Consider the following 13,332-nt stretch of genomic DNA (forward strand, 5'->3'; position numbering starts at 1 on the left):
GTACAAAAAGTTCTGAAGATGATAATAAATACAAAAATCTGTTGGAGAGCAAAATCTAATTGAATTTTAGTAATAACGTCCCATCTAAATCGAAGGGAATTTTTTTTTTTTTTAAATACTCCTATAAATTATCTAGCGTACTTTTACAAAGACATTAAAACAGGACATGGTTATGTGCATGTCATTGATTGAAACATAAACACTTGGAAAAACATATTCATAACTAAAAAACAAATAAACAAATATAAAAAAGTTTTATACATGATATGCATGCTTAGTGTGACGTTATTCTTAATTAATTTAATACATATGAACCAAGTAATAATGTAGAGCTAGTTATATGCGATTGAAACATGATCCATTGAACAAATAACAGAGACAGAAGTCCAAAGGAAAAAACGATAAAATCAACCAAAGCTTTTTACACTTAAAGTTGATCTTAACCAAAAGAGTATGTATAAGAAAAATAACAAAACACACACACACAAAACGCACACAAATTGGTTTTAAACTTTAAAACATAAACAGATTAACATCCCAATAATTTCCATATTATTAATTGTTATTTAATTATTAAAGTGGGTGGAGTCGAACTGGAAGACCTTGTGCTGGGGATGGCGTCATCACGCTACCTGAAGTTTTCTCAGTGGGGACTAGAACTTACCACTTGTTGACGAAGTTGTGAATGAAAGCGAGGATTACAAGGCGAGCGTAGTCTCTACCAGTGCACATTCTTGGTCCTCCACCGAAGGGAATGAAAGAGTAGGGTGGATGTGATCCCCCATTTTCTCCTTCAAACCTTGAAGGATCAAATCTTTCTGGATCAGGAAAATAGTCTGGATTCTTGTTTGTCATATTAAATGCCCAATAAATCTGCACCACCATCAGTACGCCTAATATGAAAACAATAGTGCTACAGGCAACAAGTTATTTAGAAAAATATAAACAACAAAGGCGGGGTCATTGTTGAAAAAAATATATATTGAACAAAAATGGATAAGTGATTATAGGAGGAGTAAAACTCGATTAAAACCAATAAAAAAAAATTGCGCATTATTTTGCCTCATGACATGTTATTGGTATAAAAATATACTAGTTTTACTCCCACTTGATTCCATATAATTCATGAGATGAAATATTCCATGGATTACATGCATGTAATGAAGCATTTGTCAGATAACATAAAATGTCCGAAATTAGCAAGTAAAATATTATTCCTAGTTCTATTACATATATAGAATATATAGTACTCAACAATATATTTAAAATTTGTTACCATCAAAATCCTTGAAATAATGTGAGTGTACCTTGCAACCCTTGGGAATTGTGAAACCAGCGAAGGAGAAATCTGCGATGGCCTCCCTAAAAGTACCCTGTAAAGGTGCTACATGTCTCATAGTTTCACATGTGACAGCCCACGTATACTTCATTTTATATATATGCTCCCAACCAAGTGAAGAATCACCATCTTCCCTTGTTGACATGATCTCATATTGTTCTGCATCAAAATTAAAACATATACAAAATGGGTAATAATAATATTTTGAAAAGTTAGATAGCACAAAAAGGAATAATATTCTAAATTCTAATTAACCAGAAAGTATCTTTTGGTAGATGTCCGGTCTTCCACCAATATATTTAACCATGAAAGTGATAACACTGGCAGCAGCACAATAACTAGTAGTCAGCAAGCCCATCATCGTGTCCACAATCTTCTCCGGCGGCCTATATTTTGGGCCACTCTGGTTTCCACTGGCAATCAACAACTGTGAAAGAAAGTCTTCCATCATAACCCCATAGACATTTTCACCCTCTTCTCCTCGATTATCATTTCGAGTGCCTTCCGCAGTTTAGCTGCTGCTTTGCTTGCTCGGCAGAATATAGTCCCCGAAAAGTTCAAATCCATGGAATGAATACCCATAGCCAAGTCGTCCAACTTTGCCACCAGCTTGTCTGCACGCTCAGGGTCCTCCAGACCAATGAAGTAATTGCAGGCCAAAGTCACTATGAACTTTTTGGCAACAAGTCAAACTCAGCCTCTTTTTTTCCATCCAAATAGCTTCTCAAATAGTTCTTAGTGAATGTATCAAACTTCCCAATGTACCTTGCTTCTGGCCTAAGAAAACCGAAAGCGCTGGTCAATGGTTTTGGTTTAGTTGGAGTTGGAGCTTATGTTCTATTGAGCTGTGTCGATATGTGCCTACTGGTGGTCCACGTAAGAGGCTATTTAGTTTTTTGTTAGAGAAGGTTGTTTAACATACTTACCACATGTTGTTCAGCTACTGGTTTAGTTAGTTAGTTAAACCTCTTTTTCTATAAGTCTAATTAATATATGTACTGGGATTGCTCTTTTTTTTTAATCACAAAATAATAATACACGAAGCTTCTTTTCTCTCTCTCTTTCTCTTCTATCTTCTTTAGCCTATGTAAACCCTAGTTAGCTATTTCTTCTCTTGTTATCAGAGCCACTTTCCATGGCAGAAACTCAAAGCACGGTCTTAATCGTCTCTCCCTTTGCAAATAACATCATCAAGCTAGATGATTCCAATTTCTTTGCTTGGAAATCACAGATCCTGCCAGTCATCAAGGACCATAGATTCACAAAATTCTTGCAGTATTCTACATATAATGAGTACATCAAAGGTCAGAAGTAAAGTCTTGCTTCTTCACCATCTGATTGCCTCTCTTGTGGCTCAACAATCAGCTTCTCCACTCAAGAACAAGAAGATTGGGAAATTCAAGATCAGTTTCTTGTTGGTTGATTCACAAGCACCATTGATAGGACGATAATTAGGCATTTTCTTGGTGCTGATACTACTCACAAGTTGTGGACAGCAATAGCTAGTTGTTAAGTAGCCAAGTCTCCTAGTCGAGTTCTGTACAATCAGAAATTGCTTTAAAACACCAAAAAGAATGATCTCTCGGTTAACAGCTACATTCTCCAGATGAAAGATTTGGCTAGAAATTTGGTTGCCACCGGCGATGAAGTCACAAAGCTTGATCTGGTTTTATATATTTTTGGAGGATTAGGCTCCAATTACTAGCCCATTTCTATCATTCTTGAGGTACGGCCTAACCAATATACTTTTGATGAAGTTCAACACTACCTGTTGTCTTATGAATCTAAGCTTGAAGAGGCTGATTCCATGGTTAATTTTGGGTTGAATCATAAAGCAGCTCATTTGGTCACTAAATCTAAAGGTCATTCCGATCCCTCATTTTCTGTTTCTGGAGTAATTGGCCATTCTAATTTATTTAGTTTTCTATTAGAGGAGGTTTTTTAGCATACTTACCACATGTTGTTCAGCTACTGGTTTGGTTAGTTAGTTAAGCCTCTTTTTATATAAGTCTAATTACTATATCTATTGGGATTGCTCTTGTTTTTATCACAAAATAATAATACACGAAGCTTCTTTTCTCTCTCTCTCTCTCTCTCTTTCTCTTTATCTTCTTTAACCTCTATAAACCTAGTTTGCTATTTCTTCTCTTGTTATCATAACCACTTTCCATGCCAGAAACTCAAAGCACGGTCTTAATCGTCTCTCCCTTTGCTAATAACATCATCAAGCTAGATGATTCCAATTTCTTTACTTGGAAATCACAGATCCTGCTAGTCATTAAGGGCCATAGATTCACCAAATTCTTGCAGTATTATACATATGACGAGTACATCAAAGGTCAGAATTAAAGTCTTGCTTCTTCACCATATGATTCCCTCTCTTGTGGCTCAACAATAAGCTTATCTACTCAAGAACAAGAAGATTGGGAAATTCAAGATCAGTTTCTTATTGGTTGCCTCAAAAACACCATTGATATGATTGTAATTAGGCATTTTCTTGGTGCTGATATTGCTCATAAGTTGTGGACAGCAATATATGAGATCCCACATTGGTTGGAAAGGAGAACAAAGCATGCCTTATGAGAGAGTGTGGATACCTTTCCCTTGAGAGGCCTTTTAAAACCTCGTGGGCTGGACCCAAAGCAGATAATATCTCATGTGGGTGGACTGGACTGTTACAGTTGGTATCAGAGCTGGTTACCCGGGCCAATGGGACTGGGAGGTGAAGGGATGGAACCTCTAACCCATGAGAGGTCTTTTAAAACCTTGAAGGATAGGATTGAACTCACCACCTAGCTTCCAAAGCGGACAATATCTTAGTTGGGCCTGGGAGGGTCGGGCTAGTAGGACTAGCAGGTGAAGGGGTGGGACCCCTAACCACTGAGAGGCCTTTGAAAACTGTGCGGACTGGAGCCAAAGCGGACAATATCTCATGCGGGTGGACTGAGCTGTTACATAATCAACTCCTGATGGCTATTGGAAGCCCTTGGCAACCAAACGTGCCTTGTAGCATTGCACCGGCCCATCTAAGTTTCTTTTAATTCGAAAAATCCATTTGCAGGCAACCACATTTTGTGATCAAGGAGGCACTAGCTCCGAGGTTTAATTACGCATAAGAGCTTGACATTCAAATTCCAAGGCCTCACGCCAGTGAGGAGTTTTGAGAGCTTGAGTTGCGGTTCTTGGTTCCATGTCTGAAGCAGGGTAAAGCTTCGAAGCAGAAAAGAAGTCAGACAGGATTTTTGGTTTGAAAATTTGGTTAAGGGAGCGAGTACGCATGGCGTGGGTGCGTTTATTTGGTTCTGACGGAAGGACAAAGGAATGGGAGCAGGAAGAGAGTGATGTGAAGAGGTGGAAGGTGGAGGCATGGTGCTGCAGGTTCTATGGTGACATTCACATGATGGCTAAGACCCATGTGTAGATGAAGTAGAAGCTAGAGAGAGAGTGTTTTGAGAGAGATGTGAGAGAGGGACATGGGTAGGTGGGGACGAAGGAGAAAGTGAATGAGATGAATGTGAGGAAATAGGAAGTAGTCGTGGAGATAAAGATGAGAGAGAAGGAGAGAAAGTGGAAGTCACGGGTTGGGATGTAGAAGTCACGGGTTGAGTTGAAAGTGGCATAGGAGACAAATACTGATGAGGTGAGCTAGCTAGAATTTCGGATGAGGTAGTAGGTTTATTGGAAGAAGGATTTTGTATAAAGAAGGAAGTCTTAAATGGAAAGATGTGTTCCTCAAAGATCACGTGCCGGGAATGAAAATTTTTTGTAGTAATGGGATCAAAGCACACATGGCCACTTTGGGATCTTAGGGGACCTAAGTATATACACGGTTTTGAACGAAGGTCCATTTTATTGGTGGTGTAGGGTCGTAGCCATGGGTAACAGAGGCACCCAAAAATTTTTAAATGTAGATAATTAGGAGGTTTTTGAAAAAGAATTTCAAAAGGAGACTTGTTGCCTCAGGTTGGAGTAATTAACTGATTGATTAGATAGGAGGCAATATTGAATGCATAAGACCAAAATTTTTTTAGGTAGTCCAGCTTGATACAAGAGTGTCAAACCAATGTCACGAATATGCGATGCCATCGTTCAGCATATCCATTCTGTTGAGGTGTGTAAGGAGTTGAAAGAAGGTGATTTATGCCATGTTCATGAAAGAAAGATTTTAATTTGAGGAATTCTCCTCCATTATCGGAATAAAACGATATAATGGGTAATTGAAAATATTTTTCAACCATACGTTTAAAGGTAATGAAAGTATGTTCAACATCAGATTTTGATTTGAGAGGAAATAACCACACATACTTTGAATAATGATCCACAAAAATAATATAATAGTTAAACCCATCAGCAAAAGTTATGGACATAGGTCCCCATACATCGGAATAAATAAGTTGAAGAGGTTGAGAACTTGACAAGGAAGAGTGACCAAATGGTAGTTAGTGAGACTTATTACACCTACAGGAATCACAGATAAATTTATTTGTGGAAGAGACAGGTAGAGAATATTTGGAGACAAGTTGACGAAGAATATTGTGAGACGAATATCCAAGGCGTTGATGCCAGTCTTGAAAAGTCATCTGGCAGCAGAAAAAGTAACAAAAGGAGGAAAAGGCTAGGATACATGGGTCAGCCACTCGTAGATGTCACCATTAAGAGGTCCTGTGAGGAGCACCTTGCCCGTCCGTAGATCCTTTACAAGAAAACCATGTGAGAAAAATTCTATGGAAACATTACTAGATTTACAAAATTTGGAGACAGATAATAGATTCCTTTTCATGGAACACAAAGAACATTGTGCAATAAAAAAAAAATTAGTGGAAAAAGAGAGAGTAGTGGTACCGATGTGAGTAATAGGTAGTTTATGGCCATTACTTACAGCAATCTCATCAGTTCCATCATACTCAGAGTGTAGTGATAAATTCTGAAGATCGGTTGAAATGTGGTGAGAAGCTCCGGAATCTAGTAGCCAGGGTGTAGTTGAGGGAGGCGGTCCAAGGATAGAACCAGTGGCATAAGCTTGAGGCGGTGGTGGTGAGCAAGGAAAAGAAGATTGTTGCTGGGGAGTGTACGTCCACTGTTATGCAGCAAGGAACAAAAACGTGCCGAAGAGTGGGGTGGATGAGTAACAGCCACTGGGTTGAAGCCAGGTTTCCGAGAAAATGATGGAGCAGTACTGGATCAAGAACGAAAACTTCTAAAAGTATGATTTTTGGTAGCAGAAGCTCGACTGGCAATGTTGACAGTCATGGAAAAATCATCCGATTTCGGTGCAAGCTATTTCCTGTAGTTGTCATGCTCCACTAGTTTTTCATAGAGTTCTTCAAAGGAAATAGGAGTATCTCAAGTTTGAAAGGTAGTAGAGATGTTTTCGAAATCAGTAGATAGCCCGTTGATGATATAAAGAGTGAGATCATCATTGCTAACGGGATTATCAATTAGAGAAAGCTCATCAGCAGCAGCTTTGACATCTGGTAAGCATTCCATGATTGGATGTGTGCCTTGTGAACGAATAAGACGTTCTCATAGTCTCATTAACCGTGGTCGGGATGGTTTGGCAAAGGTGAGTGCAAGTTTCTGCCATGCTTCCTTAGATGTTTCAGCAGCTGAGACAAATCGATGAACATCTGGAGAAAGTGATGCTAAAATGGCACTAAGAAGGAGACAATCTTGACGAACCCAGAAGGTATAGTCAGGATTGGGAGAACTAGTGGATCAGATAAGACCGGTGATGGACAGGGTAAGGAGCCATCAATAAACCCATAAAGATCGTATCCGATCAATAAGGCATCAAACTGCTTTTTCCATGGAAAATAAGTAGTTTCTGTCAATTTTAATGGAGCTTGCGTGGCAACATTAATTACCACAAGATTGCGGTTAGTAAAGAGTGGTTTAGTACTAACCGTGAGAGGATTGGCAGAATTGTGTTTTGAGATGGATGTGGAGTCAGTTGACATGATGAGAATGTGATAAGGGAGAAAAAAGCTCGTTTGAGTAGGAGAGGCTCTGATACCATATGAGACAATGACAAATGAGAAGAAAAGTTATTTGTTCATTGACTACGTGAACAGTATTTACACCAGAATATACAAGAGATAAACCAGATAAGCTATAAAAGCTACCTGCCTATATACAAGTGATAATGATAATTACATTACAGTTATAACATCTGATAAATACAAAAGAGACCTCAACAGTCACGTATCCTTGTTATAGGGCATATAAGATTTTCCAGTCTTGGAAAATACAGTATTTGTAAACGTGGGTATTCTCCAATATTAGATGGAATGCTACCATTTCTTAGAACTCTGTTGGATCAAAAAGAGGAAAAAAACCAAAAACAAAGTAAGTAGTGCCGCAGTAAATGGGATTGAACGTAAATAAGAATAAGACGAAAAAGAAAACACAAATTATATATGTTTGTTAGGTGTATGTCGACTTACAAATCAGTCAAGTTTTTCAAATTTTTTATTAAATTAAGAGAAGAGCTCACATTGTATATACCACTGATTCGCCTACATGTAATTCAGAAACATAACTAAAACTGCTCTTGCTCCAATAATTTAAAAGTGAGATCAATTGAGAAAAACTGGATGGTATTGGACTTTCAAAAGAGTTCCCTTGGAATCTCCTACAAAATCATTTGAAATTTTGATAAACCAAAATAACCATTGCAGCCTTGTTTTTCTGCTTGGATAAACAAAAGAAAAACAATACTTACAAAGAAGTTAGGTTTATCCAGTTCCCGATGAAGTCAGGGATCTTGCCTGAGAATAGACAGTCTGATGACCGCCTAATATTACAACAAGCTGACTCAAATTAAGTTGAAGACAGGAGATAGAAACCAACAGAAATTTTTGTATTATTATTATTTTTAATTTTTTAGCAGCATCTTTCTTACATAATTTGCATGCTTAGAAGGTTAGAAAATGTAGATGGAATTTCACCATTAACTCCAGCACTGTTTATGTAACTATAAACACACAAAGAAGTATTCTATCAGCTCTCTAAAAGACATATTCTTCATATAATGGTGATCACATTCAATACATGTTAAAGCTAAACTAAAATAACTTACAGTCGCTCAAGTAGAACAAATTACCAAGTGCGGGAGGGAGTGTTCCAGAGAAATTATTTTCTCCAAAGGAATTACAAGATATGTTAAAAGGTACTGTGGATTAGATAAAGATCAGAAGGAAACTATTGTAAACGAATTGGACTTATTATCAATAAACATTCTTACAGCTTTCATGCTTTCATAAAATTGATTAAAATGCAATAACTAAGAATGTTTCGAGACATGCCATGACCATATGAATGCATATATTCATCCAAAAAAACAAAAAAAAAAAAAAAAAAGAATTCATGAAAATGTACAGAGGTTCCATGTCTTACAGCATAGTTAGTTGCTTAAGGTTTCCAAGCTCCATGGGAATTGGCCCAAAGAATGCATAGTGGGCAATGGATCTTAACATAGTAAATATATAAATTGCATCACATCTTCAAGGTGTACTAGCAAATATATATTACTATTGCATGAAAAAAGACAACCATTTTTTTTCCAAAAGTGTATAGAATTATGAAAAACAAATAAATAAATTCAAATGGTAAATAAAACATTTCCTCACAGTTACGACTTGCACGAGAGAAAAAAAAGTGAAATAAAAATATGATTTACACAAAATCCAACAATCATTTGTGCCGAAGCAGAGCACGATCTTAAACATTTTGAAAATTTGACAAAAATAATTTTAAACTGAAGCTAACTATTTTTGGTTTTTTAATTTCCATAACTTACAGTAGCGTCAGCCGAGACAAATTTCCAAAAAATGCAGCCAAGGGACCGGTGAAGAAATTTTGATTGAACTTCCTGCAAGAAACATTTGCACAATATTTGAAATTCAATCATCAATTTATCTCTTACAAAATATTTAAACAAAAAAATTAATGGCAAAAGCATCTATGATTCAGAATTTGTCAAATAATTCTCAATAATAGATTAATTACCCTATGCTCTCCAACCACAAAATCTCTCACATTTTCACACTTTAATTTTTTTCTTTTTTTCTTTTTATGTTCATCTATAGATCAGTCTAATAAATTACGTTCAACCTTCTAAAAAACAATTAAAAAATAATAACAACAACAATAATAATAATGATGATGATGAAGAACAAATTCCAATAATTTTTTCTCACAAAAATCAAATTCCAATAATTTTTTCTCACAAAAATCAAATTCCAATAATTTTTTCTCACAAAAAAAAAAAAAAAAAAAAAGCAAATAGAACCAAACCCATCGATCATCACGGCCATCAGGATCGTACCGATCCTCATTGCCCTTAGGAGATTTCTCGCATAAGTCTTCAATTCCTGTTGAAACCTTGAAAATAAAAAAAAAAATAAAAAAATTCTACTCTCAGCCTGCCACATGTCGTTCGGTCCACAAGACACGGACGGTCTTCTCTCCTGTTCTGCCAGCGGCCCCTTCAACAAGCTACGAAGCCATGCATGCGCTCGGCAATCGGCGATTGCCAACGCCTTGGAACTTCTCGGCGACGACATTGGACTCGTCTTCCATTTTGCAAGGATTTTTCAATTTTGTCGTCATGGCCAAAATGGGCGGTAAAGACATTTTCTTTTTTAAAAATTTTGAATAAATTATAGATCACACTTTTATTTTCAAATGGTTTCTAGTTGAAATCCTCCATTCCAAAGATCAAAAAGTTCAACAAAAGTACAAGATATTTACATTGACTTTTTTTTTTTTTTTTTAAATTGCACTTTGGGCTCTAAATTAAGGAAATAGTTACGTTGACTCTGAACTTTTACTTATCTACAAAAGTAATGCTAGAGTATAGCAGTGTCAATAAAGTTCTCATTAGTAGCGAAGAGGGAGCAATTTCACCTTGATTAAAATTGGAATGTATTTTAAATAGTTTAACCAAATTGGAATGATACCATCCTGTTTACCCAAGTTTCTAAGGCAAATTGTGAACAAAGTTTAGATATTCTACACCGGTATCAACGAGCATCAAGCCAGAAGGTTAACATACAGAAAACAGTTGTCACTTTTAGTCCTATTACATCCCAAGAGTTACGAAGTTTTGTGTATCAGTCTTTCTGCATCCAAGATGTTACTAGCCAGGACAAATATTTGGGCTTACCATCATTTATTGGCAGGAAAAAACTAAAACTCTTCCAGTCTATTAAAGCACGTGTTTGGAGGAAAGTAGAAGGTTGGAATGGTAAGTTATCATCTCATGGGGGAAAGGAAGTCCTTATTAAAGCTATTACCCAAGCTATTCCGTGTTACACCATGAGTTGTTTTAAGCTACCAAGAAGGTTGGTTTAGGATTTAACAAGCTTAATCACTTGATTTTGGTGGGGTTCTTATGATGGTAAAAGAGGCATTCCCTGGATTAGTTGGTTGAGACTCATGCAACCTAAAGCTATGGGCAGTTTGGGTTTTCGATCCTAGAAGAATTTAATCGTGCTCTATTGGCCAAACAATGATGGAGGGTTATTCGATTCCTGGATTTATTACTAGCAAAGGTGTTGAAAGCCAAATATTTTCCAACTTGTTCTTTTTGGGATGCCAGGCTTGGTTGTCACCCTTCTCACTCTTGGAGAAGTCTTGTTTGGGGTCGAAGTGTGCTGGAGAGTGGTGGCATTTGGCGTGTGGGAGATGGACATTCAATCCAAATATATAAAGATCTGTGGTTGCCAACTCTAGGCTCTTCTAGGATATTATCTCCTCGAATTCTTGATGACAATGCTACAGTTAATTGTCTTCTAACACAGTCTAGTGCATGGAATATGGATATTGTTCGGACGGTATTCTCTGTTGATGAAGCGGCTATCATTGAGACTATACCTGTTGATAGGTTTGGCAAACAAGACCATTTTGCTTGGAGGTATAATTTAAAGGGTGTTTATTCTATTAAGTCTGGTTATTGGGAAGCTTGTAAACTGGCATAGGAGGTCAAATTTGTGGTCCAAGTGACCCTAATACTATGTCATGGTGGAGAAATCTTTGGAAATTATCCATTCCAAATAAAGTGAAGCTTCTGCTGTGGCGAGCTTGTCACAATGCAATCCCTAATTTTGCTTCGTTAGCATCACGACATATCACGGTACTCAAGCTGTGTCCTTTGTGTTCGAATGAGGATGAAAATGTGCTGCATGTTTTCTGGAGGTATGTGGCTATGAAGCGCATATGGAAGCAATTTGATTTTTATCGAAGTTTTAAGCGTGGGTTTTTCGATTCATTCTCTCATTTATGCTCTTTTGTTTTCACTCACCTGACAACGTTTCAGCTAGATGTTTTGCATGGACTTGTTGGTGTTTTTGGAATAACAGGAATGCTTCTATTCATGGAAACTTTGTTAAGATAGATGGTCAATTGCTGGATTCCATTGTACGCTTGCATGTAAAGTATATGGATGCTGTGAGGAAAACTCATCTCCAACAAGCCGCACATCGACCTTCTCGTTGTCTTCCTCCGCAAGGTAACAGTTTTAAAATAAATGTAAATGCTTCCATAAAGGTTGACAACCCCATGATTGGCATTGGTGTTGTTGTTCGAAATGCCTCTAGTGAACTTATGGGGGCATTGGCAAAGCCGGTTGAAGCCCAATGTTCTGTGCTATATGTAGAACTCTTAGCCATTTGTGAAGCTGTTACTTTCTGCATGGAAGTAGGTTTTAATGAAGGAGAAATTGTGAGTGACTGCTCGGGGCTGTGCACACAGTAAACTTAGATCAAACAACCACCCGCTTGGACTTGAATTGTTTCCTGGTGGAATGCGTAAAAGATATGTTATCCACTTTTCCAGGCCTCTTATGTAAATTTGAGTTCAGAGAAATAAATCATGTGGCCCATTGCCTTGCTTCTTATGCTACTACTTTGTTGGATTTTGAGACATGGCTCGAAGTTGGTCCACATTGGATTTCTAGTTTGATTCGGGCAGATATGTGTACCACTACTTCATAATTCCATAACAATGACTCTTTTGTTTGTTTCAAAAAAAGAAAAAAGATACATTATTGGTTTAGTATAAGCCAAATATTGATAAGTAATTTTTTTTTTAAAGTGAACTAAAAAAACAAATTTTATTGAGATATTATGACAAGCTGATGTGTTTTAACTTTATAGGTTGAAAATTAAATATAATCTCAGGTATCTGAACTTTTTTAAATATACATTAAATTTAAATATAAATCAGTAGTATAATAACATTTACATTATAGTAAACTAATTAATACTTCTAGCTTTATTATCTTGTTTTATCATTAGCATTATTCTTATTGATATAATTATTTATTTTTGTTTTCAAAAAAATAATTATTTATTTTTTGTTATAATTATCATTAATCTGAAATTTTAATAAAAGCTTATCAAAATTAATGATAATTTGGAAAAAAAAAAAAAAGAAATTACCCTCATTTGGAAAAAAAAAAAAGAATAAAAAATATAAAAGTTCAATAACAGAGTTATTGTTATTTTCTTCATATAAAACTCAGCAAACAAAACAAAAATCGTCATATAATTTTTTTTTTCTTTGTAAAAATTTATTCATATAAATGAATGGTAAAATTTAAAAAAATTGTAAAAAGTGGGAGTGGGGTAAGAGGGAACCATACATACATTTGAGTGATGTAACAAGTGTTATATCATAACCACGTTCACATTTGATGGAAGGGTTATTGATTGGTCCTCCAACCCTGCATCAATTATTGCGGATCCACTCTCCACTTATGTTCCACAGATTTTCCACAGCCTTTTTTTTTTTTTTTTTTTTAAATTTTTTGCTGTCCCCTATGTTCACCCCACTCCATGACTCGAGCCACCCAGCACGTCCTGACTTGGATAGCAGCGCTCATTGTGCATTCCTCTTTTTGAACAATGAATTCAATTCCCTCAAAGTCCCTCGTTGGTTTGCAAAAGAGAAAAATCTTGTGGTCCTGGGATGACTCAGCAAAGATCTCTATT

General features: G+C 36.5%; 1 protein-coding gene across 1 annotated transcript; it reads right to left on the reverse strand.

Moving 5' to 3' along the window:
• Positions 1 to 454: 454 nt before the first annotated feature.
• On the reverse strand, positions 455 to 2,012 carry LOC132803375 (cytochrome P450 716A1-like). Its single transcript, XM_060816248.1, has 2 exons — positions 1,308 to 2,012; positions 455 to 873 (listed from the first exon to the last, which is right to left on the reverse strand). The coding sequence occupies exons 1-2, from the start codon at positions 1,482 to 1,484 to the stop codon at positions 661 to 663; spliced, it is 390 nt and encodes a 129-aa protein (XP_060672231.1). The 5' UTR covers positions 1,485 to 2,012; the 3' UTR covers positions 455 to 660.
• Positions 2,013 to 13,332: the final 11,320 nt, after the last annotated feature.

This window comes from Ziziphus jujuba, chromosome 1 (assembly GCF_031755915.1).
Source record: "Ziziphus jujuba cultivar Dongzao chromosome 1, ASM3175591v1".
NCBI classification, from domain to species: domain Eukaryota; kingdom Viridiplantae; phylum Streptophyta; class Magnoliopsida; order Rosales; family Rhamnaceae; genus Ziziphus; species Ziziphus jujuba.

What these genes read in the sequence shown, in the direction of transcription:
- LOC132803375 (XM_060816248.1), bottom strand. Translation starts at nt 1,484, where the DNA reads ATGTCAACAAGGGAAGATGGTGATTCTTCACTTGGTTGGGAGCATATA. An exon ending in CAATTCCCAAGGGTTGCAAG is followed by an intron (nt 874 to 1,307) that starts GTACACTCACAT and finishes ATGGTGGTGCAG; the next exon opens with ATTTATTGGGCATTTAATAT.